General features: G+C 49.1%; 4 protein-coding genes across 10 annotated transcripts; 2 read left to right on the top strand and 2 right to left on the bottom strand.

Moving 5' to 3' along the window:
• Nucleotides 1-5,069: 5,069 nt before the first annotated feature.
• On the top strand, nt 5,070-7,343 carry LOC130538914 (myocilin-like). The gene is made up of 3 exons (XM_057056947.1): nt 5,070-5,691; nt 6,090-6,194; nt 6,275-7,343. Exons 1-3 carry the CDS (start codon nt 5,085-5,087, stop codon nt 7,075-7,077), a joined length of 1,515 nt encoding a protein of 504 aa, XP_056912927.1. The 5' UTR covers nt 5,070-5,084; the 3' UTR covers nt 7,078-7,343.
• On the bottom strand, nt 7,293-10,195 carry LOC130538937 (polyisoprenoid diphosphate/phosphate phosphohydrolase PLPP6-like). The gene is made up of 2 exons (XM_057056991.1): nt 9,814-10,195; nt 7,293-8,886 (listed from the first exon to the last, which is right to left on the bottom strand). The coding sequence occupies exons 1-2, from the start codon at nt 10,193-10,195 to the stop codon at nt 8,465-8,467; spliced, it is 804 nt and encodes a 267-aa protein (XP_056912971.1). The 3' UTR covers nt 7,293-8,464.
• A 32-nt stretch (nt 10,196-10,227) lies between these two features.
• Nucleotides 10,228-22,075, bottom strand: fggy (FGGY carbohydrate kinase domain containing). Of its 7 annotated transcripts, XM_057056930.1 has the most exons (16): nt 19,662-20,250; nt 19,390-19,578; nt 18,919-19,030; nt 18,429-18,580; nt 18,158-18,246; nt 17,884-17,999; nt 17,657-17,785; nt 16,930-17,033; nt 16,599-16,706; nt 15,842-15,903; nt 15,480-15,642; nt 15,241-15,315; nt 14,996-15,116; nt 14,772-14,866; nt 13,278-13,339; nt 12,746-13,116 (listed from the first exon to the last, which is right to left on the bottom strand). In XM_057056930.1, exons 2-16 carry the CDS (start codon nt 19,570-19,572, stop codon nt 13,035-13,037), a joined length of 1,653 nt encoding a protein of 550 aa, XP_056912910.1. In that variant the 5' UTR covers nt 19,573-19,578; nt 19,662-20,250; the 3' UTR covers nt 12,746-13,034. The 7 variants fall into 7 exon arrangements, with proteins under 7 accessions (XP_056912913.1, XP_056912911.1, XP_056912910.1 ...); XM_057056933.1 differs by lacking the exons at nt 12,746-13,116; nt 13,278-13,339 and adding an exon at nt 10,228-10,367 and having other exon boundaries at nt 19,662-20,255; XM_057056927.1 differs by lacking the exon at nt 19,662-20,250 and adding an exon at nt 20,782-22,075 and having other exon boundaries at nt 14,996-15,315.
• LOC130538938 (peroxiredoxin-6-like) lies at nt 10,403-12,881 on the top strand. The gene is made up of 5 exons (XM_057056993.1): nt 10,403-10,725; nt 11,393-11,549; nt 11,654-11,803; nt 11,907-12,053; nt 12,140-12,881. The coding sequence occupies exons 1-5, from the start codon at nt 10,634-10,636 to the stop codon at nt 12,266-12,268; spliced, it is 675 nt and encodes a 224-aa protein (XP_056912973.1). The 5' UTR covers nt 10,403-10,633; the 3' UTR covers nt 12,269-12,881.
• Nucleotides 22,076-22,110: the final 35 nt, after the last annotated feature.

Here is a 22,110-nt window from a genome sequence, read left to right as displayed (position 1 = left end):
GGGTTTTGACATCCGGATGATTTGATTTGACCGCGCGGACAAGCGTGAGGTCTGTCGCAGCAGGCCCGGCTGCCGAACCTCCCCGTCTGGAAACGAAGGCAGCTCTAAATTAAATAAAAAAAACAGACATTCGGGATAAAACAGTGTTGTGCTGACATCACTCCCTCTGCCCGTAGTTAAAATCTTAACGTCTGCCCTTTCCAGTTCTCCCCGGGCATGTTGCAGGAAGACCGGGTGACCGCTAGATGGCAGCAGTGAAACATCCACGCAGCTTTCCCCTTTACTTGAATCGAGACTCGACCTCACTAAAGATACTGTGATGATATTTGCCAGTGCAGTGAGGTGCCAGCAGCCCCGGCGACCCTGTCTGGAGTCCTCTGATGGAGGAAGGTGCGAGCTAGGGTGCATACCTTTCATGCCCTCCCAAGGATCTGCTTTCCTGAGGTATCCTGGGTCCTGGTTTTCAGTTTTAAGGACGGTACGCTTTTGTGGACCTCGGCAGCCACCTCGTGAAGCCCCTGATTTGGGGCCTCAAGGTTGATCAGTGTCCTCAAGGAATTCCTGAAATGTCTTTATTAGGTCAGTAGTTAAAGTGGTTTAAAGGGGGAAACATTCTAAAGTCGCCCCTCGCCTGCACATCTCAGGGGGAAACATCTCAGCTTCCAGTTTTTAATGAAGACTGCCAGCAAGTATTCACGTCACAGGGTTGTTTGCTCTAGAACCGTTTAACGGCAGAAAGGCCCAATAAAACCATTCACAGTTTCAGCAATTCTGTTAAAATTCCCAAAACTTCACCATATAGGCAAACAATTACTAAACATTTAATCAAGATTAAAATAAAAATGCACTATACACCAAACTTATACTGTAGCTGTTTTGCCATATATTGTTTTATACTTGCTAAACTACAACAAAGCAATTCCTTCATCAGTAAATGTGCATCTGTGAGAGGATATATGAGGAAAACACATAGAAAATACATGTTTTTGTGGTCATAACTATACAAAATTTTCTTCTGGTTCATATTCAAACTAAACTGTTCAGTAAAAAAACTCAGAGAGTCTTGAATAGGCAGAATTTTATAATGATCACATATCTGCAATATATGATTGCAAATGTTGTGTTTGTCAGGACAATTTGTGCGTGAGTGCATCTGTGCATGTGTGTGCACGTGCTGGAATGCCAGTGGAAAACAGGTTTTTCTTTTGGGGTCAAGGCAAGGACAGGGAGAGCTGCCATGTTGCTCTCTTTAGCCATTGGCCCAGAGGACTCAGTTACCCATGATTCATAGCAACCCTGGGTTTGGACAGTCAAGATGCCGCCCTTGCCAACCGAGTGACCTTCGCCCGTTCTGTCCAGAGGTGCCAGAACACGATGTGCTGTCAGAAGCTGCGTCATTATTTTCCCTTCTACAAAGCGGAACCTTCATCGGACTATAAAAACGGATCTGGTCTTAAATCTAAACGCACGTGTGGAAAGAATTTAGTTGACTGTCACTCAGTTGGTACTAAAACGAGATGACCAGACCTGTGAGGAGGACGGCAGAGGAATAAACCACCTATTGTTGTTTCAAGAGGAAAACAGGTTTAGTGCTTTCAGTTGGGCCTGTTTTTATGGCATCACTGGTCCTGAGCAGACTCACATTTGCTCAGGTTTCCTTCTTTTTAGCATTTTATTTGGCTGGTTTGTCTTTCAGGGCCAGGGCCCCCCTGTTAAACTGTCATCAATAAGAATGCCTCCATTACGTAACGCACCTTTAAAGGGGGCAGACGTAACACACACGCACACACGCATGTACACAGAAATGTTGTAGAAAAGGAGGAATTTTCTGTTAAATGTGCGTATTAGAAGCGGTGGAATCTGAGTAAACCCATACTTACACTCAGAGATATTACTGGGATTATAAAGGCAGGAATTCCTTCAGTTTTACACTGTGTGTTTAGATGAGGTAATGTCACAAAAGAGGGAGACCGGTCTGTTCTCCGTGGGTGATTCCCATCCGTACTCAAGGACATAATTCACTCTTATCCCAACGGTTGACTGGTGATCTTCGAGACGATCAGCTGATGCTAATCAGTAAACGTTAGCTGCCATCTTGGACTGACGAGAGTTAAGGGAGGTCAGAGGTCATTTGTGATATTTCAGCTAAAAAAAAGAGAGTGATGGCTTTCATTTGAGGTCTCACTCATCTGTAGAAGAAGGCTGTATATGCTAGCGTGCAGCTAGCATGAGCGCGCCCGTTCTTGTCTTTCAACATTGTCTTGGATTTATCGGCGTGGAGGAAATGCCTGCGGATGAGTCTGATTCATTCGCCTGCTCTGTTACGACCATCAGGTCTGTTTTTCCGGTAACGCGACTTCGCATCAAACTCTGGGGAAACTGAGTTCAAGCTGCCGGAGGACAAAGTCTAGCCGGTCGATCTGCCCGCTCGCTGTCTGGAGGCGCCGACGCCTCAGAGGAAGGGAAGCAAACAACAGCAGGACCGCGTCGCATCCGTGGCTTCAGATTCCCCCGGGGCCTGTGGTGCCATGTCTGCATCAGTAATGAGACCCTCCGGTCGCACACCTGTCCGAGAGCAGACAACACCCACCGTGCTGCCGCGAGGCCGCGCTGGCGTGCGCGCTGGCGTGCGATCTCGGTGATTATACCCTCGCAGCAGACAGCGGGCCACTTTTAATGCCGTTCCCAGAAACACCTGACTCAGGCCCATTTACCGAGCAGCGTCTCATTATCGTGCTTCGCCGTCGACGCCGCGCTATAAATCACACAAACGTCTTCATTCTGTCGCTCACAGGTACGTTTGATCCCCTCTGACCCGCACGGTTGGAGAACCTTCAGTGTTTGAATTTAACCAGCTGCATCAGCACTGGGACAGGCTGTACCCAAAAAGGTACTTTTAAACCTAAAAATCACTGCAGCTTTCATTTTCTGGCGTAGAGTTTCCATGTTGATGGCTAAACCTGCCAGACTTTTAGAACTAATAGCTGATCCAACCCATCCCGGCCATGACTCAACACTTATGTTGTAATGTTCCATCGCTGCCCGTCAACAAGTCATGTGGCAACCATGTACACGCGCCTTACGCAACATCCAACACCTGTAAAATGTGCGTCTGCCGGGCCAAAGAAAGTTCGCACCCACCCTGCAGCGGCCTCCGGGAAGCCCTGATTTCACCGTCTAATTGAGTCTGGTGAGAGCAGCGGCCGCTGGTTCCAGCCAAACGTCTCCATAAAAGCCCTGAAATCACCGACCAGCCCGTAAAAGCCGCGGCCAAAACAACAAGCTTCCCCCTCGGAAGACGCGCTGCCCCGCTCGTCCGCTGCTCTCATCGCCGCCTCTGATGTCCCCAGCAGGCCTCCTTAGTTCCTGTTGCGTAACCTCATGCGATTCCCATTGAAAGAAAAGCAGCCCTAAAAGTCCCTGTTGCATATTAAATAGTGGAAATTCTCCACAGCCGAGAACTCCGCACCTCCGATGGGCTTCACTTTGGAATAACTGCCAAAGCGGCTGGAATAACAGCGACATCAAGGTTTCGCCCCTTGTTTTTATATTACTGATCTTCCCATTTGAGGGGAATCCTTCTTATTAAAGACTAATGTGATTTAACTGTAATTGGCCTGTGATTAATATTTCCATGTTGATTAAAAGAGAAATTACATAAATGTAAAATCAGTTACGACTAGCTGTCCAAACTTTAGAACATAGACTTTAAACAAATCTGTAATTCCTGCCGTGATGGCTGCGTGCCTTCACGCCGTGCACGTGATAAGGCAGGAAAAGGAAATTAAACTGGAAGAGGTCGTTCTCGTCTCTGGGTTGTCGTAACGTTACATAAGAACACACATTGGTGGTAAAAAATATATATATTGTAGAATAGTTTCCACGAGCTGTAAAAGCTTCAAGCTAACTGGGCAGCAGCTCCATCCTGCGCGAGTAAACACAGATGTGCATTAAAGTTGCCGTACTGGGCGGACTGGCCCGGTAGTCCTCGTTAGAGGAAGTGGTAAAAGGTCGACCCGTGCAGCCTTCCTACCCGCCGAGGCAGCGTCTGCAGCTGTTGGCGGCGATGCGTTCGCTGTCTCCACGTGAGGAGGCCTGGCACGTCACGTGGAGACAGCTGGCTCGCAGGTGAGTCTGCGGGACGACTTTTCAGACTAAAACAGATTTATGGACAGCGGAGAGCCCAGTCAAATAAAAATAAAACACCTCCAGGATGGGGCTTTTGAACGCACCGGCACGAATCACAAAACGTCCGCCGGTGATTTGATTTGCAGCCCAGAACCGTCGGTTTTGCCCGAAGCCTGGTGGCTTTTTGAAAGATTTGCACCCTCCAGCTCATTTTCATCCTGTAAAAATGAAGCGTTCCGAAAACAAAACCCGACTCTACATCCTGTCACCACCAAACCGCAGACAACAGGCCCCCCCTGGATGGAGCAAACCTGGGTATTTCGACGGTGGCAGCTATGCTGCCGTGTAAGCGTGCATTCCTCCGTTAGTCACCGTTCCTGGTCGGACTCATGCTGAGTCACTGCGTCAGGGGATCCATAGATGAATCCCACACACCCTCACGTGCACGCAAATGTAGAGAAAGTAAACACTGCAGTCATCAAATGGGTAAAGATTTGCCCCCCCCATCCCGCTCCTGTGTCAGACTTCCTGTCCTGCAGTGGGCTCTCAGCTGCTCGGAGGGGAACCAGAATGTTCTTGTAGCTCGACTGGTCCAAGGCTGGCATCCAAATTGCACCCCACACCCAGCATTTACGGTTAATCACCTGCTTTAATAGTGACGGAGGAAGTAAACAGCGCTGCAGGTAGACACATAAAGGGAGGCGGCCCAGTCAAAACAACCCGTGGACACGCACCCACCGCTGCGACCCAATGAAAGAATTCGCCCCAAAAAAAAGCCCTGAAACAAACATCAAATTGTGTAATTTTCCACAGCGATTTGTCACTTTCAGCCTGCTTTGCAAAAACATGTGGCGCTGTTGCTCGCGCAGCACAGCCCCCGGCTATCTCCCTCCTCATCCCCTCCCACTCCCGCAGCAGTTAAACTGTATAAATATCCTACTCTCGACATTGCTGGGATGCAGACGGTGACCTCCGCTGACCAGGGACAGCCAGCCAGCCCCAGAGAGCCGAGCAGAGACGCTACCTTCGCTACCTTCGCTATCTCCCACAAACAGCTGCATCTTTCTTCCAAACCTGACTCCACCTGCAGAATGTGGATCCAGGTGTTGATCCTGTGCCTGTCCTGTTTGTCTCAGAGCGAGCAGCAGAGACCCTCTCCCCGTCGCCCCGGCGACCAGGCTGGCCAATGCCAGTACACCTTCACCGTGAGCGGCCCGGTGGAGGCCAGCTGCTCTGGAGGCGGCGTGAAAGTGGAGCTGGATGGAGTCCTCTCCAGGCTCACTCTGCTGGAAGCCCTGGTCGGCCGGCTGTTGGCGGGAGTGGAAGGGAGCTCCGGCGCCGCGGCGGAGGCCACTGGCGAGGAGGTCCTGCAGGAGGCGTACACCCAGGTCACGCTGGAGAGGAACCAGCTGGAGCAGGAGAAGGAGGGTCTGAACGTGCAAGTGCTGGAGCTGCAGAGGAGGCTGGACGAGCAGGTGAGGGAAGCGGAGAGCCTCAGGCGGAAGCCCTGTCCTCAGACGCACACCTCAGGGGGAAGTCAGCTCCAAGACAGGCCGGCCAGAGGTACGTGCATCACTGAGAAGCTACATGTTAGGAGGAAAATATCATTCTAGATTTGAGGATTTAAAAACTAAAAAAAGCTTAAAAAGGAAGGAGGGGGGGTCCGTGCAGGTCAGCAGGCCGGGTGTCAGTGAGCCCTCCAGGGTTGAGGCAGCAGGTTGGAATTTACAACGCAGAATCTTTCTTTACGGCTTTGGCGCTCATGCCTGTCGGTTTATAAGCGTGCGATCCAGGAGCAGGAAAAGAGGGCCAGGTTCTGGAGAGGACCTGCTGCCTTCCCTGGGAACTTGATACAGCACTTAACTTTGGGTGGATGCGATCAATGAGTAGCGTTGAAGTGAAGCTATCCTCCTCTGTAACCTTTGTTTTTAGAATTGTTGTGTCATTTTGGATTTTCCTAGACCCTGAATATAATTCTGGAAATGGCGCCTACCAGGAAATGAAGGCTGAAGTGACGGAGGTTCCAGCCTCCCATCTCCTTCCCGATGGAAATCAGACCTTTACCGGTAAAGTTGGGCTTTTATTCAAACCGGGGCATCCGATCAACGCGTAAAGACGCGAGTTTGAATCTCTTGTCTCGGTCCAGGCTGCGGAGAACTGGTGTCGGTGGGGGATCCTGTGATGCACCAGAAGGCTGACAGCATCACAGGCAAGTACGGAGTGTGGCTGAAGGATCCAGAGCCCCGGAGCTCTCCGTACTCTAACGAGACCGTGTGGCGGGTCGACGCCGTGGGGAAGGAAGTCCTCCAGCTGTTCGCATATAAAGACTTGGATCAGTTCGCCCAGGGCTTCCCCATGAAGGTCCTGGTCCTGCCCGAGCCCTTAGAGAGCACGGGGGCCACCGTTTACCGCGGCTCCCTCTACTACCAGCGCAAGCGCAGCCGCACCCTGATACGTTACGACCTGGCCTCTGAGAGCCTGGCGGCCCGTCTGGACCTGCCCCACGCCGGTTTCCACGGGCAGCACCCCTACTCCTGGGGTGGCTACACCGACATCGACCTGGCCGTGGACGAACAGGGTCTGTGGGTCATTTACAGCACCAGCAAAGCGCGGGGCGCCATCGTGATCTCGCAGCTGGACCCCGAGAGCCTGGAGGTGAAGAAGACCTGGGACACCAAAATCCGGAAGAGCACCGTGGCCAACGCGTTCATGATATGTGGACGCCTGTACACGGTCGCCAGCTACACCGCAGCCAACACCACCATCAACTACATGTTCGACACGGCGTCCAGGCTGGGGCGGGCCATTTCTGTGCCCTTTAAGAACAAGTACCATTACAACAGCATGGTGGACTACAACCACGCCGAGAGGAAGCTGTACGCCTGGGACAACTTCCACATGGTCACCTATGACGTCACGCTGGGCAGCGCCGCCCACAGAAGCAGCTAAACGCTCGGCGTATAAGACTGAACTGAACGAGAACATAAAATACACGTTGTGATTCACTGTAGTTGCCTCTTATGTATCATTAAAGGTTTTTTTCTTGATCGCTGTTGTAAATAAGATACATTATGCTTGCAGAAAAGATGTATTATAAACCCATTAACAGATGGAGTCTGTGTTGATTTCAGTGATTTGAATCAGTTTAAAAAAAATAAAAAAACTCAGTACATTTTCTTTTTATTTAAACTCTCAATAAAACCTTTTTATTACTACATGCTTTCTGGTTTCTGCACATCATTAATAATAACAAATAAAAGTGACAACACTTTCCCTATTGTGTCTCTCTATGACCTCTGGTTTCCTCCCCAATTAGGACTAAGCATCATTATATATGTAAACACTCCACATCATGGAAAAAGTCCCAACGTCTGTAGTTACACAACACAAATCATTTGATAGACTTTGTTGTCCTTCCGTTCTTGTTGCTGCTTCATAAATCTATAATTGTGTTCCCGACTCCTTCAAATAAAACCAGTAAAACCTCCACGTTTAAACTGGTGGCTGGTTGCGCGGCGCCCTCTAGTGGTGCCCGATAACACCTGCACCGTGCGTCCATCCAATCTGTTGGCGCTTTCAGGGTGAAAAAGCTCATCCTTTTAATATCAGGTGAGAGTTTGAGAAGACTCAACTCATCACAAGATTATTTTCTAGGACCAAAACAAAGAAGCCACCCTGTAACGCCCCTACCGCCCCAGTCACTCAAATTAAAAGGGCTCGCTTGCTTTTTGGTTTATCGCTTTAAAGGTAAAAAATACATCCAGGTCTTCACTGCATGGATCAGCTTAGACTGTTCACGGTGGCCAGCAGCATAGTTTAATGACATTGTAACAGGAGATGGGAAGTATTATAATGACAGTCAGGAGACTCAGCAGCAGCAGCTGATGGAAACTTGGGTGAGTGGGATCTGACCCCCCCCCCCACCAGTGTCACACAAATACATTAAAGGCAGGTCATCAGAAAGCCACAGTGGACTTTGCACCACCACATACTTGCACAAAAGCTGCTTTTCCCAGATAACTGTGTGGCAGCATCATCCTGCTTGAACGTTCCATCGTCCGCCACCAATGTGATGCACAGATAATGGATAGAACTGTTGTTTATTCTCCTGTTAAAATCAGTTTTGGTTCGTAAGTTGGTGCTCATGCATTAATATTAGTTTCCAAACAAGCTGCATGGGACCGTCTGAGCCACCCAGTTCAATGGATTCCCAAATAATAACGTAGAACAAGTAAAGATAAAGGAAAAGTGAAGGGAGCGTCGCCTCTTGGAGCAGCAGGGAATTTCAAAATGGCACACACACTCAACAAATATTCCCCACCCACGCTTCCAACAGTCAGTGTTTAAAATCGGCCATCCAGAGTCCACTGTACGCCCTGTTGAGTCTCTCGCTCAGTCGCAGCAGCAGCAGGTCCTGCAGGCAGTCCCGGGTCACCCATAACCTTTCCACGAGGCTGTACTGGCAGTAACCCATGACCAGACCAAAGCCCACATCAGTCACATACTGCCTGGCCAGCAGCAGCCGGGAGAGGCTCACCAGAGAGGCCCAGCCCACCACCAGGACCCTCATGGAGGCCGTGTCCACCAGCCGGGCCAGGAGGAACCGGGCGCAAAGCGCCGCCCGCGTGGCGTGGCCCGAGGGGAAGGAGTAACGCTCCACGAAGAAGGTGGAGAAGATGTCGGAGCGGTTCTGAGCAGGTCTGCGGCGTTTGACCGCGGTCTTCACGACTCTGACCAAGAGCAGGTCCAGCAGCAGAGCTGTGAGAGGGAAACAGAGGCGGTTGCAGTTGATCACAGGAGCAGCTCGAACTCAGAATTTACAACACCGAGAAAGGTCACGATCGATAAGAACTCATTGGAAAACCTTAAAATAAAACATCTGGCAACCTTCAGAGGGTGTTCACACCTCCTATTGCCTCCGATCGGAACCAGGAATCCGTTTTTATTACAATGCGTCCTCAGCATTTCCACAACCTATTGGACAGGAATAGCTCAGCTATTCCGGGCCGGAACGATCCGGTGGATCGGAGCGACCGTCTGTCATCGCACATAATCTGCACGTGCAAATAAAGCGTCGGCCACGACGCGTGCGCGTCTCAGTGGCGAGGAAAAAACTTTCCATCGCTGTTGCGTCGCCACCGCCGCCGCCTTGGCACGGTGGGGCGCGCACACGGATACCAGCCCTTCCACGGGCGTCGTTTGAGAATTTCCCCCGAGTATTATTCATTTTATTTCTAGGAGTTTGGCATCAGTTTCTTTTACGGAACGCAAACATTCGTGTTTGGGGTGTTCAAAGAGGTGACTGGAGTCGTGCGCAACACTTAGGCACCGATTAAAGAAGTTTAGATCTTCAAGACAGTGTGAAAACTGCAGTTTGGGATTTTAAGCTTTTAAGTTGTGATTGTACACACACACACACACACACACACACACACACACACACACACACACACACACACAATCCCCTAAATGCGTTATGTTAAAAATAAATAAAATAAATTTGGAGAACGTGTGTCGCCAAATGCGTAAAAGTGTTGGGAATTATCTGTTTAAATCCTTAAACCGGTTTATATGAATCATCTGCTGCTGATTTAAGATGATGACTGTTAATACTGGAATCTAAAAGCAGTGCAGCTTTCTGGAACCACGGCGGTGTTGAAAGTCACACTTTTGTCCATAACTCACCCAGTGCCAGATTCAGCATGACCTCCTGCTCCTCTGCGCTCCCTCCGCGCAGCAGCGTGTACACGGTGCCGATGAGCCACGGGACGACATGGCCGGAGAACTCCACCAGGCGCACCAGAGGCCGAATCCCGCCCCACGGCGAGTCCTCGCAGGCGCACACTCCGAGCCGCTTGGACAGCCACAGATCGATCGCCAACAGAAACCGGAGAGTGATGGTGAATATGGGCTGACTGAGACTGACGGGAAACTCTTCATTTTGACCTCCGGAGGAGAAATAACTACAGCTGGAGCTCCGGCGACGGACGCTGCAGTCTGATAACGATGCGCGGGTTCCGCACCCACCTCCACGGCAGCTGCTCCTCCGCGACGTTGGTGAGGACATGTCTTCCTGTCAAAGTGTTCACAGTCCCCCTTTTTTAATCCACTCGGTCTTCTTCTTCTTCACTCTCAAAACTCTTTAATCCTGCTGTGGCCGTTTGCTTCTCATCCTGCACACTGGAGTCCCGGGGTCACCGGTTCAGAACTGGACTCCTCTGGTCACGTGGTTGCAGCATCTTAAAATAGTAGGGCAATTATTAGCGTGTAACATGTAAATCACCCACTGCAATAAAACTCAATTTCCAGTCAACAGCATGATGAACTGGCCGTTCCGCGGCAGTTCAGAGAACTTCAATCGATCATAACGCAGCACGCAGGCGCAGAATTGGAGCGGCACACGGTGACGGCTGATATCTGGAGACATGATCTGCACATTCAGAGGGAAACTTCCGCGTCTTTTCTGTCTGAAGCCGCTGCAGAACCTCTCACGGTCGCGCTGAAGATGCCGGGGCTGCTGCTCGGACAAGTGTTTCCTGACTTCGAGGCTGAAACCACAACTGGCACAATCAGGTTTCACGAATTTCTCGGCGATTCGTAAGTTGCGTTTTTTTTTGGGGGGGGGGGGTTCATTGGTTAAGATTCCTGAAACCGGTGCCAAGATAGATGCACCGAGCTGCAGTCTGCTTTGGAACTTTGGGCAGCTATTGTTAGTCTGAGCAAGCGCGCTAAAGCGGAGCCTGACGCGCAGAATGATAATATGATCTACCGTTACTCGGTGTTAAAAGACGCCTAAAGTCAGGAAGAAGAGTTGATTAAAAGCAGGGGCGGAGCAGACAGCAGCATGAAGGGAGCGGGGCCGTTGCCCCGGCAGACTTGGCCCCCGCCATAAAGCTTCACTCTGATTTTAAAATGTTGAGAAAGTGAAAGACACCCGAATTTTACTCGGGTTAAAGTGTTACCACATCTGTAGATGAGGCTAGCTTTAAGAAAAAGAAGAACTTGTGGCCATGTTTACGAGCATTACCATTTAGAAGTCGGTTTAGATCAAAAAACCAGACAAAACCTGCTGACCTCAGTGAGTGTCCTCATTTTTGATTCGGCACAAGCTGGCTACATCCTGTCAGCTTTGTGTGAAACTCAAAGCGCTTCGCCCACTCTCAACCACAACTATAACGAGTTTGTCCCCTTTTTATTTTAAATGTGTCAGCATGAAACCTCCGTCTGACCTGAGACGCAGCCTCCCTTATTCTCTCTATTGTAGGTGGGGGATCCTGTTCTCCCACCCCAGAGACTACACTCCTGTCTGCACCACAGAGTTGGGCCGAGCAGCGAGACTGGGCGGCGAGTTCAGCAAACGGCAGGTCAAAATGATCGCCCTCTCCATCGACGGCGTGGAGGAGCACCGCGGCTGGACCAAGGTGACGTAGCTGCATCTAAATATAAAGGCGCTGTAAACCTGCAGGCGCATCCGTGTAAAATTAGACTGAGCATATTGGGGCTAAAACATCTCTATGCTAACCAGGACATCCTGGCGTACAACTGTGACGAGAGCGAGAGCTGCGAGCTGCCCTTTCCCATCATAGCGGACAGCAGACGGGAGCTGGCAGTGGCCCTGGGCATGCTGGACCCCGATGAGAAGGACAAGGACGGCATGCCGCTCACAGCCCGCTGTGCAAGTGCCCCAAAATGAAACCCCAGCTTTGGTTTTTAGGGATTCCTTGCAGAGTTCCACGCCGCTAAAAGCTGCACCTAATCCATCCCTGCTGTGTGTTTAGGTGTTCATTATTGGCCCCGACAAAAGGCTGAAGCTGTCGCTGCTCTATCCCGCCACCACCGGCCGCAACTTTGACGAGATCTTACGAGCGGTGGACTCTCTGCAGCTCACAGCCAGCAAGCGAGTGGCCACCCCAGCAGACTGGAAGGTACGTCCCACCTTCGAAAGGCTTCGGTTTTACCCAACTAGCACCCGGCTTTGATTCCCCCCCCCCTAACATCTGTCTGCTCCCAGCCTGGAGACTGCGTCATGGTTCCTCCGAGCATGTCCGAGGAGGAAGCATCCGCCATGTTCCCTGAAGGCATCTACACCAAAGACCTGCCCTCGGGCAGGAAGTACCTGCGCTACACACCCCAGCAGTGATCGTAGATGGCGCCCAAGAGCCTTTAGATGTCATCCAAGCAAGACAATCAAGTCAGTGTGCCTTTTACTCAGAAAATTTAAATATTAAACACCTCTAAATATTTAATTCTCTGACCTATTTTCTACAAAAAGATGTGTGCGATCAAGAAAGCATGGTTTTATCCCGGTTAAAAATGTTTTGGAATATAAATGTGCCGTTTTAACCTGTGCGGGACAATAAAAGCCTTTAAAAGTGCAGTAATGAAATGACTTTTGGAAACACGGTTGGGAATGAGGGACGGATATTCACTCAGCTGTGGAGGATTTGGCGTCCCCCCCCTCCTCCTCCATGGGTCGGCAGCATCAATGGAGGGCTTATCAACCCTGATCCAGGGAATATGTAACAACAGATTCCTCGGCGTGAGGGTGGCGGACGCGTCAACAGGAAGAAATGGAAAAACAGGAGTACACGTGTGGCGTGAGGGAGAGTGCAGACAGTTTTAGCTTTCAGCTGTTTATTAGAAACATTTTTGATGGTTTCAATACTTGATGGGGAAATTGCTACATTCCCCATCGTGCACCGTCCCCTTCATGCTGCTGTAGCTGTTTTCACCCATTAAAAGATGCAACTATCCATGAGGTATTCTGTGATTTGTCATAAAATAATCCCGACATTGAGCAGCCAAGAGGGCTTCTTTCAATTCCGGTGAATTACACGGCTCAAACTCCAGTCCAAGATTTAGGGTTCTTTGTTCTTCTCCTCATCAGTCGTCCCCCACTGGTGACGTCATCTGGGGTTCATGAGGTCCTGGTACTCCCTCTGGTGGGCAAGCATCCGCAGGAACACCTTGTATTTCCTCTCATAGAAGCTGGAAAAAGCGCAAAACGGGAGCGAAAAAAACGTGAAGCACGCGGAGGTTTCCATTTGAGAACACCTTGAAGGGTTTCCCTGCCATAATGGAGACCAGTTCATGCCATGGACCCCACCAGGACGACCCCTGGTGCACAAAGGAGACAGACTTTCTCTCACCTCTGGAGTTCCCCCTCAGGATGAACAACTTTTCCCACTTTAGCCATTTTCTCCATGGCCTCCTGCATCAAAGAGAGCGAGAGAGAAGCATCGCTCAATGAATCATGCCGTGCACATTCGGTCTGACCCAGTTACGGCGTCAACGCGAGGTGAGAGCACCATTTTTTTTGGGGGGGGGGGCAACTGAGTTTATGACTAATGCAGCGTGGGGCCCCTCTGCTGTCAAAACCGGGAAAATCCAGCCAGTGGGCTGCAGGCACCTCTGAGGATCAGACACAACGGCCTGTTATGTTACGCTGAGAATGGCCTGACAGGTGCAGCCCCGGCCCAACAATAATGCCTTATTTTTAGTACATCTGGCTTAAGGGCTTGCCGTGTTCTTGTGTGTCGAGCTCTGGTGCTGAGATACCCAAGGATGAGGTTTAAGTTTTCCTTAAATTGAACACAAGTTGTGGACAAACCGGCCGTGGCTGAAACCAGCAGATGGAGACGTCGAGTCGGCGACGACCTGGACCGCGTTTGGCTCCCTTTAAAAGCTTTTGAGGTCAGGTTTATTGGATGGCGCAAGAGGACTTTTGGTCTGCAAAGTAGTTAATATGTTGCAGCAGATGAACGGGAGATCTTCTTCAAACACGCATCGAGGTTTTGCTTCGCTTAATTAACGACATTAGTGTGAACTCCTGGCTTTTAAGCGGCTTTATAATTATTACTTTTTATGAAGGTTTCTCAGCCTGTAAACAGTAATTACTCTAAAGGTATGTGCCCTGAAAGTGGAGAGACTAGAGAATGGCATGAAAACCCTAACCGGTTCCTGTTTGTGTGCACACTGGGCCCGGTCGGAGATCTCAGGCTCTTACGCAACCTTCAGGGAGTCTGTTTCTAAAGGTTTGGGCAGAAGGGTTTGGGCCCTCCAGTTCCTCTACCGGCCCCCTCCACCACTGCTGGCGTACTAGCCCTTCTCCTGGTGTCTGGGGCCACCACCTCCTCTCTAATCGTCTCTCCTTTTCCACCAAGCCCGTCATTTTAGGTGGACCCAGATTTTGATACTGCATTAGATGAATTATAGAATGACGGTCCAGTGGCGTGTCGACAGGACAACAGGCCTGCAGGGGTCTGAGAAGAGTAGTTTAACGGCGTAACAGTGGGCAGGAGGATGATCTCATGGATGATGTCATAGGGTGAAGCTGCTAGGGTGACATCATCGTGGTTGTGGATTCTAAAAGGTGCAAAAGGTTTGGGCAAGATGAAGAAGCAGGGGGTAAAAACTGAAATCTTCTGTATGCAATGTGAGTGGCTGGTGTATGGACAGGTGGGGGGGGGTATAAGCATGGGTGACGCATCATGTATCAGAACCTTTCTGGAATTGCTGGTGAACAGCTCCCAGGTGTCTTTTTGTGGACAATAAAACCCCACCGACTCCCAGCGCACCTCGGAACACTGAGATGAGTAAGAGGTGAAGAAATGCAGGAAGGATGGACTTTTTGTGTCATTCACCTGTATGCTGCTGTAGTCCTGCGACCCGCATGCACCCAGAACCGCTGCGCCCAGCAACACAGCCTCCGTCTGGTCGGGCAGCACCACAGGCAGCCCTGTGAGGGAAAAGCATTGGAACAGCTGACGACGGGAAGAGTTTGGTAGGAATAATCACCAAATGAATGAATTTAATTAACTCTGTTGGCATGAATAACAACCAGGTGGCGATTCATGTTATTTCCTACCTGTAGCGTTGGCGTGGATCTGGACAAACAGGGGATTTTTGCTCAAACCGCCACAGAAGAAGAGAGTTCTGATGTCGTGACCCGCCTCTCTCATCGCCTCCAGAATGTGAAGAGTGCCGAGCTGAATCCAGAGCAGAAGAAAGGAGACGAATCCGGTCACGAGAGGCAAGCGTAGCGACTGCGGCGACTGTCTGAGGTCGCCTGAGGTCACCTTCCGCTGTGTAACGAGTGAAACAGTGACTCACAGCCAAGGCTTGTACGGTGGCCAGGTAGAGCAACGCCAAGTCATCCAAACTCTGAGACAGCGATAATCCCGTCACCTACAAGCAGAATGTGGAGCCCACATTAAACCGACAGAAGGATCTTTAGAAAGAAAATGATCGAAATGTCTGTTTTTGCTCTGTCGTGCTTGAGTTTAGACCGAAGAGAAGATCTGAATGTGAAGGTTCACAAAGCAACAAAGCTTGGGCTGATCTTGGCTCACCATGCCCTTCAAGGTGGGGTCGGCCAGGGGCGACCTGTTTCCGTGGAAGTCGGGCCACACGTGCAGACTGGAACCCAGCAGGTCCACAGCAGAGAGGGAGCCGGCCATGGAGCGCAGGTGGTTGTTCAGGTAGCTGTAGGTGTGGTCGCCCGGGAAGGGAAATCTAGATGGAACATGGAAAAGTTGAGCTCCTTTTAAATTCAGGAAGAAATGTAGAAACTTGTTCTGTTGTGTGAGTTTAAATGTCCATAAAACCGCTGCTAACAGAGTATAAAGAGCCATACGTGAACTTGAGCATCACACAGGATCGACTTTGTGCTAATAATTTGTTAAGAAGGTCATTATTGATCGAATCCACCCACCTCTGCTGTGCTTGAGCCTGGACTTGGTTATGGGCGGGGTGGTTCTGCACCATGTGATCTATCTGGCACACGAGAGGCAGCAACACAAGTACACAGATCACAGGAGGCTTGTGAAGTGAGTAAACACAGAACCTGGAGATTGTTTCATTCAAAATGCAAAACTCAGTAGCAGTTCCCTGACTGAGGAATGCTGCCTGCAGCCTGCGTGCAAGGAGCAGCACTGCCAGAAACCCAAAAAAGAACCCGGAAAAGGGTCACAAAAGTGCACGTCTCTGGATCAGTGTGTCAACTAGAGGGATCCTGAGTGCTCTCAGGTACCCAGATGAGACCCTCAGATCCTATGCTGGTGCATTGGGCCTGGGTTCCTACGTTAGCGTGACATGACCCCCTCTCATGTGACTGGAGTGGGTTAGCAGCTTTCGGCTGACAAAAACATCGATGCTGTTGACCAGTTCTGCAAGTTCCCAAGACCTGAGTACAACTGGGCGCCTCTGGGACATCAGGCATCAACAGCTGCCACATCACAATGTGGACCGTGGAGGAGCCGAGTGATGCCCTAATCCAGGGGTGGGAGGAGCTCCCCAGAAGACCACCCATTGTTGTGGGAGTGCCTACACGCATCACAAGTTTTCTTATGCAGAAGCCTGTTCAGCCCGTGAGCTAATTTTGCCCTTCGACTTGGAGCAACCAAGTAAATCTGGGACGTGTGAGCGTTTCATGAAAGAGGTGAAAAGAAGCATGCTTTTGGAACACACACCAGCCTTCCTGTGGCGCTCTGGCCTCCCTCGTTGAGCCACATGCCAGGTACCATGGCAGACAGGCAGGGACCCCACACTCCTGGTACAAAGAGCGGCTGCTGGCTAATCTGGAGCAAAAGAGGAATGTATTTAATAGTAATCCAGGACTAATGTCACAAAAGTGTGACATTAATAAAGTCTTATTACTGGCGTAGCATGATGGGCACGGCTTACGCACACGCGCACAGCGAGTCTCACAGTCTCCCCTCAAAAATGTCTCACGAAAGTGTGAAAAGGTCAAGAGAAAGCCGATGGAATTCCACATTTATATATCATATGCAGGCCACTCACAGCCATGTGGCAGGTAGACGTCCCACAGATCATTGCCATGCGTGCAGTGATGGGCTGGTCCTCACAAGGCAGATTAAACCCTTTCACATCTGCCCCTAGAACTCCTGCAAAGACCAAAAAAAAATGCAGATATTAATCACAATAATCTGTATTTTCCGGAAGATAAAAGGCTCCCTGGCCCAGCAGTGACAGTCAAAAGCAATCAGGAATAATGTTTGTAAAGCTGGTTTGAGTTAAAAGTGAACATTTCAGCATGAGTATGGGGGGGGGGGCACATCACCCTGACACGCATGACAACTAAAACGTCGACGTGCTTTAACCTCTGATAGGTTCAACAGTGTGGGCCCAGAAGAGGTTACAGCCTGGGGTCAGAGACCAGAGTTCATGAGCAGTTTGTCTCCCAGAACAAAACCAGATGCTCAGGATTTCTGAATCAGACCAGAGCTCTGCCGCTGCCTCCGGGCAAACGCAGCACTCGTGGTTACAGTGAGCCGTGCCGGAAAACCGCTTTCTGTCGGACTTACAGAGCCTCGGCAGGATTGAAGTATAAGTAAAGCTTAATACGAAAGCCTGCCTTAGCTGTATCGGTGTTTATTGTTTAAAAATGAGCTCATCATAGCTACATTTGGGATTTAATAAAAGAAAACTGTTCCACTGTTACTATTTGAGCAGATTGTTGGCAGATAAATGTTTGACAGGTAAAATAAACGGGTTTCTGGTGTCTTACCGAGGCCTCCGGCATGAGCGTCGATGAGTGAAGCGCCGACGGCGGTTCCCACGTTCAGACCCAGACCTGCCGCGGCCTCCTGGGTGAGGCCGTCCCCCACAGGGGTCCCTGGAGGACACGTCACGCTGCCTGGACCGCAGAAAACGCGGTTTTATTTCAAGGTGAGGAGCTTCAGGGGTCGCGTCTATGACCTTGGAAGATCTGCACAAGCTTGATACACCTATTACCTATTTTGGAAAAGTTGTTTTCAACTAGATCCTCGAGTCCAATGCTAATCCAAAAACTAGGATCCCATCCCTCTGGAGGGCAGTAGGTCCACTTACACACCAGGGTGCATAAAGACCTGTGAAACATTGCCGACTGTGACTGATCTTATAAAGTGCAGCACAATGTCAGAGATACAGTTAGTTCCATTTAGTGAACGGGCTGTGCGGAAGAGGACGACCCTGTTCTTTCTTTAAAGCCTATATTTGGTCCAAGGACAACGTAAACAAGGCCCACCGTGTCAGAGAGCCAGTTGCTTTCCAAGACAGGAAGTCTGGAAGGTCAAAAAAGTGCGCAGCTGTGTTCCAGCAGCTCTCTTTCAAATTCTAACGAAAAAGAAAAACAAATGAGAGGTGAGGATGTCCATGCATGTCGTAAAAGCACCGGAAAATCCCTGTCGGATCTGTTCTGGAGAGCGAGGTCAAATCAGGCCGGTGCTGCTAAATCAATAGTGAAAATGAAGCAGACAGAGAGCAGTGGAGCCGCCGTGACCTCGCTCACCTCTCACCTCTTTGAGCCACAGCAGTTTAGGGGGCTGCAGCTCTGGTGACATGACCCCCCCGACCCTGTTCAGGACCCCGTGGCTCGTTTGTGTGATGCGAGCGGCCTGCCCTTCAGCACGGTGGTCCATCCACATCACCACGTTCTTGTGTCTGTCACCTGCCACCACAGAGCATCAGCACAACACATATGAGTGGATAATAGTGAACCAGCTTTCCCGATTATTCCGTTTATTCTGATTTTCCGTCCAGTAACTCCTAGGCTACCGCTCCGGATCCGACCCCGAGCCTTGACCTGCTGCAGACCAGGGGGTGTTACCCTCAGAATCAATAAAGGCTCCGATTACAATCCACCAAAACATGCGATACTCGTCATCTGGAAGGTTTCGTGGTTTCAAAATACCAACTAAAATCTATCACAGCTCACTGTTATCACCCAAACATTTTAGGAAAACAGCTTGATCATGCTTGTATAGGAATATTTCTATTTCTTTTTACCGTCTTGAGTGACAGACACAGGCTGGAAACTCTGGTCCAGCACCACTAGCGAACAAGTAGCGTCAAAGCCGACGCCTCGTACCCGACTCCTATCCACACCTCGCACGACCCTCTGAAGGACAGAGAACACAGACAAAAAAGCAAAGTACGGTCAGATTTACAGGAAGATAATATGTTTTGACATTAAATTATTTCACTCGTTATATTAAGTGATTCATTGACTGGGTCTTATTTGTGTTATAAATCAACAGCATCCACTGTAACCATGGAGCAGATGTTAAACATTTTCACCTGTGCTTACAATGTAATGTACATTTCATTCTCCAATGGATCATTTTAAGGTTGACTATGTAAAAACCTGCACTTTTATTGTTTTGGGAGTTTTTTCCCCCAAGAAACGTAGCGAGGGATTTACAAACTGTGAGATCTGTGGCGTTTTTGTGCATCTTTACACTTGTGATTTGGCCTCACCTTGACAACCGTGCAGCACTTCTCCCAGATCTCAGTGGAGGACTGGACATAGTGGTCAGCCTGTGGCTCCCATATGCTGATGGGCTCCTGTGCAATGCTCTTCAGCTGTCCTGATCTGCTCACCAGGGCTGCCCTCACGCTGGCGGTGCCCACATCCACTCCAACATAGTAAACTTCTCCCATACCGATCTGGAAAGAGGAAATAAAACAGCTAATAATTATTAACACAGATAAACTCCATGACCAAAGACCAATGTTTTTTCTGATCTTACAGCAGCAGGAACACCTCAGTGCAACGACACAAATGTCATGATTTAATACAAAATTACGCCACCTACGCGATCGGGTACATAAAGTAAGGAGAGCGCTTCCTCAGAAGTAAGCCCCCCACGGATAAAAATTCTTATTTTGTGCAGCAAAAATCACTTTTACACTGTTCTCGACGGACTTTGAGCTAAAGGAGATGCCTGCGACGGAAAGCGAAAGCAGCCAAAAAGGACGAAGTCGCAGACTTTATCAGAGCGCACATTCACACCCGACTTTCTTGGCATCTTTTGAAGGTTTTTGAAAATTACCCGATAAAGTTGTACTTAACATGTCAATCATGTATTTGTTTACAGCATTATGTTACTCTCGATAGCCGTAAAGTTGTGTTTGTTTCCCAAAATGCAAACGTATGACTGAGATTATTATTATTAATGACCATATGCTTTAATCCATGTAGGCATTTTAGATTAAATAGCACAGAACTCTTTGCCTAGCTGACTTTAGACTTTAGACTTTTATGTCAAACTAGCTATCCAAAGGGATTCATTTTGCAAAGGCCTTTTGTATTAGCTTCTGCATTGAGAGGGAGATCATATGTATTTATACGTAAAATTTAAAAATATTGTGTGTGTGTGTGTGGTGTGTGTGTGTGTGTGTGTGTGGTGTGTGTGTGTGTGTGTGTGTGTGTGTGTGTGTGTGTGTGTGTGTATAGAGAGATTTTATTTATTTATTTATTTTCAGGCAATATTTAGGTCTTGGTGTTTAACCATAGTCTGATGAACTCATTGAAAGATTGAGTCTGTCTCTTTTCCTGGACATAATGTCAAAATCTTTTAATCTCCCAGCAACATGGGACACATCAAACTTTTGTCTAGACTTCAGCCTGCTGAGTTTCCTTATTGCCGTGTTTTCTTAGAGATCAACAGCTGTGTATTGGTGTGTTTGGACCAGGAAAGGTCTGCGGAGATGGAGCACACCAAGCAGCAGGACAGGAAGAAACAGATGGTGTTCAACAAACACTGGACGGGCCGTGCAAGAAAGCTCTCACGGGGTTCAGTTTGTGTGTCCATGTTCAACGAAAATCTCAAATAACAGCATCGTTTCCACGCATGTGCGTTGTTCCACCTCTGTACAAGAACAACTGTGGTGTTACAGGAGGTTGCCAGGATTGTCTGCTGGTTGAACCACGTGCAGTGGAAACAGCTGGGCTGGACAGAGAGGAGGAAAGAACGCTGTTATCTGAAAAAGCACCTCCGCCAGGGTGGTGGAGGGGGAAAGCTAACAGAGAAACAGGAAGTGTGGCTGGAGAGCAGCAGCTTTGATTGGAAAATATTGCTCAGCGGGGCTTTCAGGTGTGCTGACAGAAGGAGCCTGAAAAAAAGCAGAGAGGAAGAAATCCAAATACTACATAAATGGAGCTGCTCGTTGTGTCCTTTCAAGTTTGGGTTTGGCAGCTGGTGGTTCACTCTGGCTGTCTGAGGCTGTTGACTTATTTATCGCAGGCTTGAGGAGGACATGCTGAATAATGCAATTTGTGAGAGGAGTCAATTCGGAGTGTGTCTGCGTGGAGCCTCCGGGCACAGATGCAGAGTAACGTTTCACATTTAGGACCTGGGCGAGTGGCTCTCACCACGGATGCGTGGCCGTCACACACTAAGGGAGGTTGGCGAGATCAAGAGGGAAACACACCAGTGTGCATGAAATGATTCTTCTGAAATCTTTAACCAGATTAAGCAATTTGATTTGAGAATGGAGGAAGTGAAAATATATTATTAAGGAAATGTAAGTAGCAACAATAATGTGATTTGGTAAGTGCACACCTCTGTTCTTCAGTCTCTTATTTTACCTAAGAACTGCAATCAAGAGAAGAAACCACGTTATACTGGAAGAATACAGTGATAAGACAATAATAATCTTGATTACACGTGGTTAAACAGTTATAATTTCATTCTGAAACTGAAATTATGGGACTCTATTAAATGATGAACTCTAATTTTTCGAAAACATTGTTTTTATAAAGCCATTCACATAACGTTTTGGTTGTTATGTAGTATTGATGAGAAGTGTGTGTTCGATCCATGCGTGACCCAAAACAACCACCTTTGCTGCATTACATTTCGCTATTAACGCCTATTGCACCTCATGTGACCCAACATTTCTTAGAATTTTAATCGCGATTTATTAGACGTTCTTTTCTTTACAACGCCGATCGTTAAACCGGGATGGGTAACTAATAAATGAGCGGGTAACTAAAAATTCAAAAAGAATACGTAATCCTGGAGTACATTGCTCCACTCTTCGCATTACCTAATCCCATAAACCATCGCGGGGGGGCGGGGACATGGCCAGTTGTCAGAGCAACCTGCATGTTATTAGACCTAAGCCCGCCCACCCAGCGCCCCCAGCCAATCAGAGGCGGTAGAAATGACATCATTGTTATTTTCAGTAGAGCAG

Source organism: Takifugu flavidus, chromosome 15 (genome assembly GCF_003711565.1).
Source record: "Takifugu flavidus isolate HTHZ2018 chromosome 15, ASM371156v2, whole genome shotgun sequence".
Taxonomy (NCBI): domain Eukaryota; kingdom Metazoa; phylum Chordata; class Actinopteri; order Tetraodontiformes; family Tetraodontidae; genus Takifugu; species Takifugu flavidus.
Note: the sequence above shows the minus strand (reverse complement) of the source record. Positions and strands in the feature narration are given on the sequence as shown.

What these genes read in the sequence shown, in the direction of transcription:
- LOC130538914 (XM_057056947.1), top strand. Translation starts at nt 5,085, where the DNA reads ATGCAGACGGTGACCTCCGCTGACCAGGGACAGCCAGCCAGCCCCAGA. An exon ending in CCAAGACAGGCCGGCCAGAG is followed by an intron (nt 5,692 to 6,089) that starts GTACGTGCATCA and finishes GGATTTTCCTAG; the next exon opens with ACCCTGAATATAATTCTGGA. An exon ending in TGGAAATCAGACCTTTACCG is followed by an intron (nt 6,195 to 6,274) that starts GTAAAGTTGGGC and finishes GTCTCGGTCCAG; the next exon opens with GCTGCGGAGAACTGGTGTCG.
- LOC130538937 (XM_057056991.1), bottom strand. Translation starts at nt 10,195, where the DNA reads ATGTCCTCACCAACGTCGCGGAGGAGCAGCTGCCGTGGAGGTGGGTGC. An exon ending in CATGCTGAATCTGGCACTGG is followed by an intron (nt 8,887 to 9,813) that starts GTGAGTTATGGA and finishes TCCCTCTCACAG; the next exon opens with CTCTGCTGCTGGACCTGCTC.
- LOC130538938 (XM_057056993.1), top strand. Translation starts at nt 10,634, where the DNA reads ATGCCGGGGCTGCTGCTCGGACAAGTGTTTCCTGACTTCGAGGCTGAA. An exon ending in AGCACCGCGGCTGGACCAAG is followed by an intron (nt 11,550 to 11,653) that starts GTGACGTAGCTG and finishes TATGCTAACCAG; the next exon opens with GACATCCTGGCGTACAACTG. An exon ending in CCACCCCAGCAGACTGGAAG is followed by an intron (nt 12,054 to 12,139) that starts GTACGTCCCACC and finishes GTCTGCTCCCAG; the next exon opens with CCTGGAGACTGCGTCATGGT.
- fggy (XM_057056927.1), bottom strand. Translation starts at nt 19,572, where the DNA reads ATGGGAGAAGTTTACTATGTTGGAGTGGATGTGGGCACCGCCAGCGTG. An exon ending in TGTGTCTGTCACTCAAGACG is followed by an intron (nt 18,581 to 18,918) that starts GTAAAAAGAAAT and finishes CTGTGGTGGCAG; the next exon opens with GTGACAGACACAAGAACGTG. An exon ending in AAACAACTTTTCCAAAATAG is followed by an intron (nt 17,786 to 17,883) that starts GTAATAGGTGTA and finishes TCTGCGGTCCAG; the next exon opens with GCAGCGTGACGTGTCCTCCA.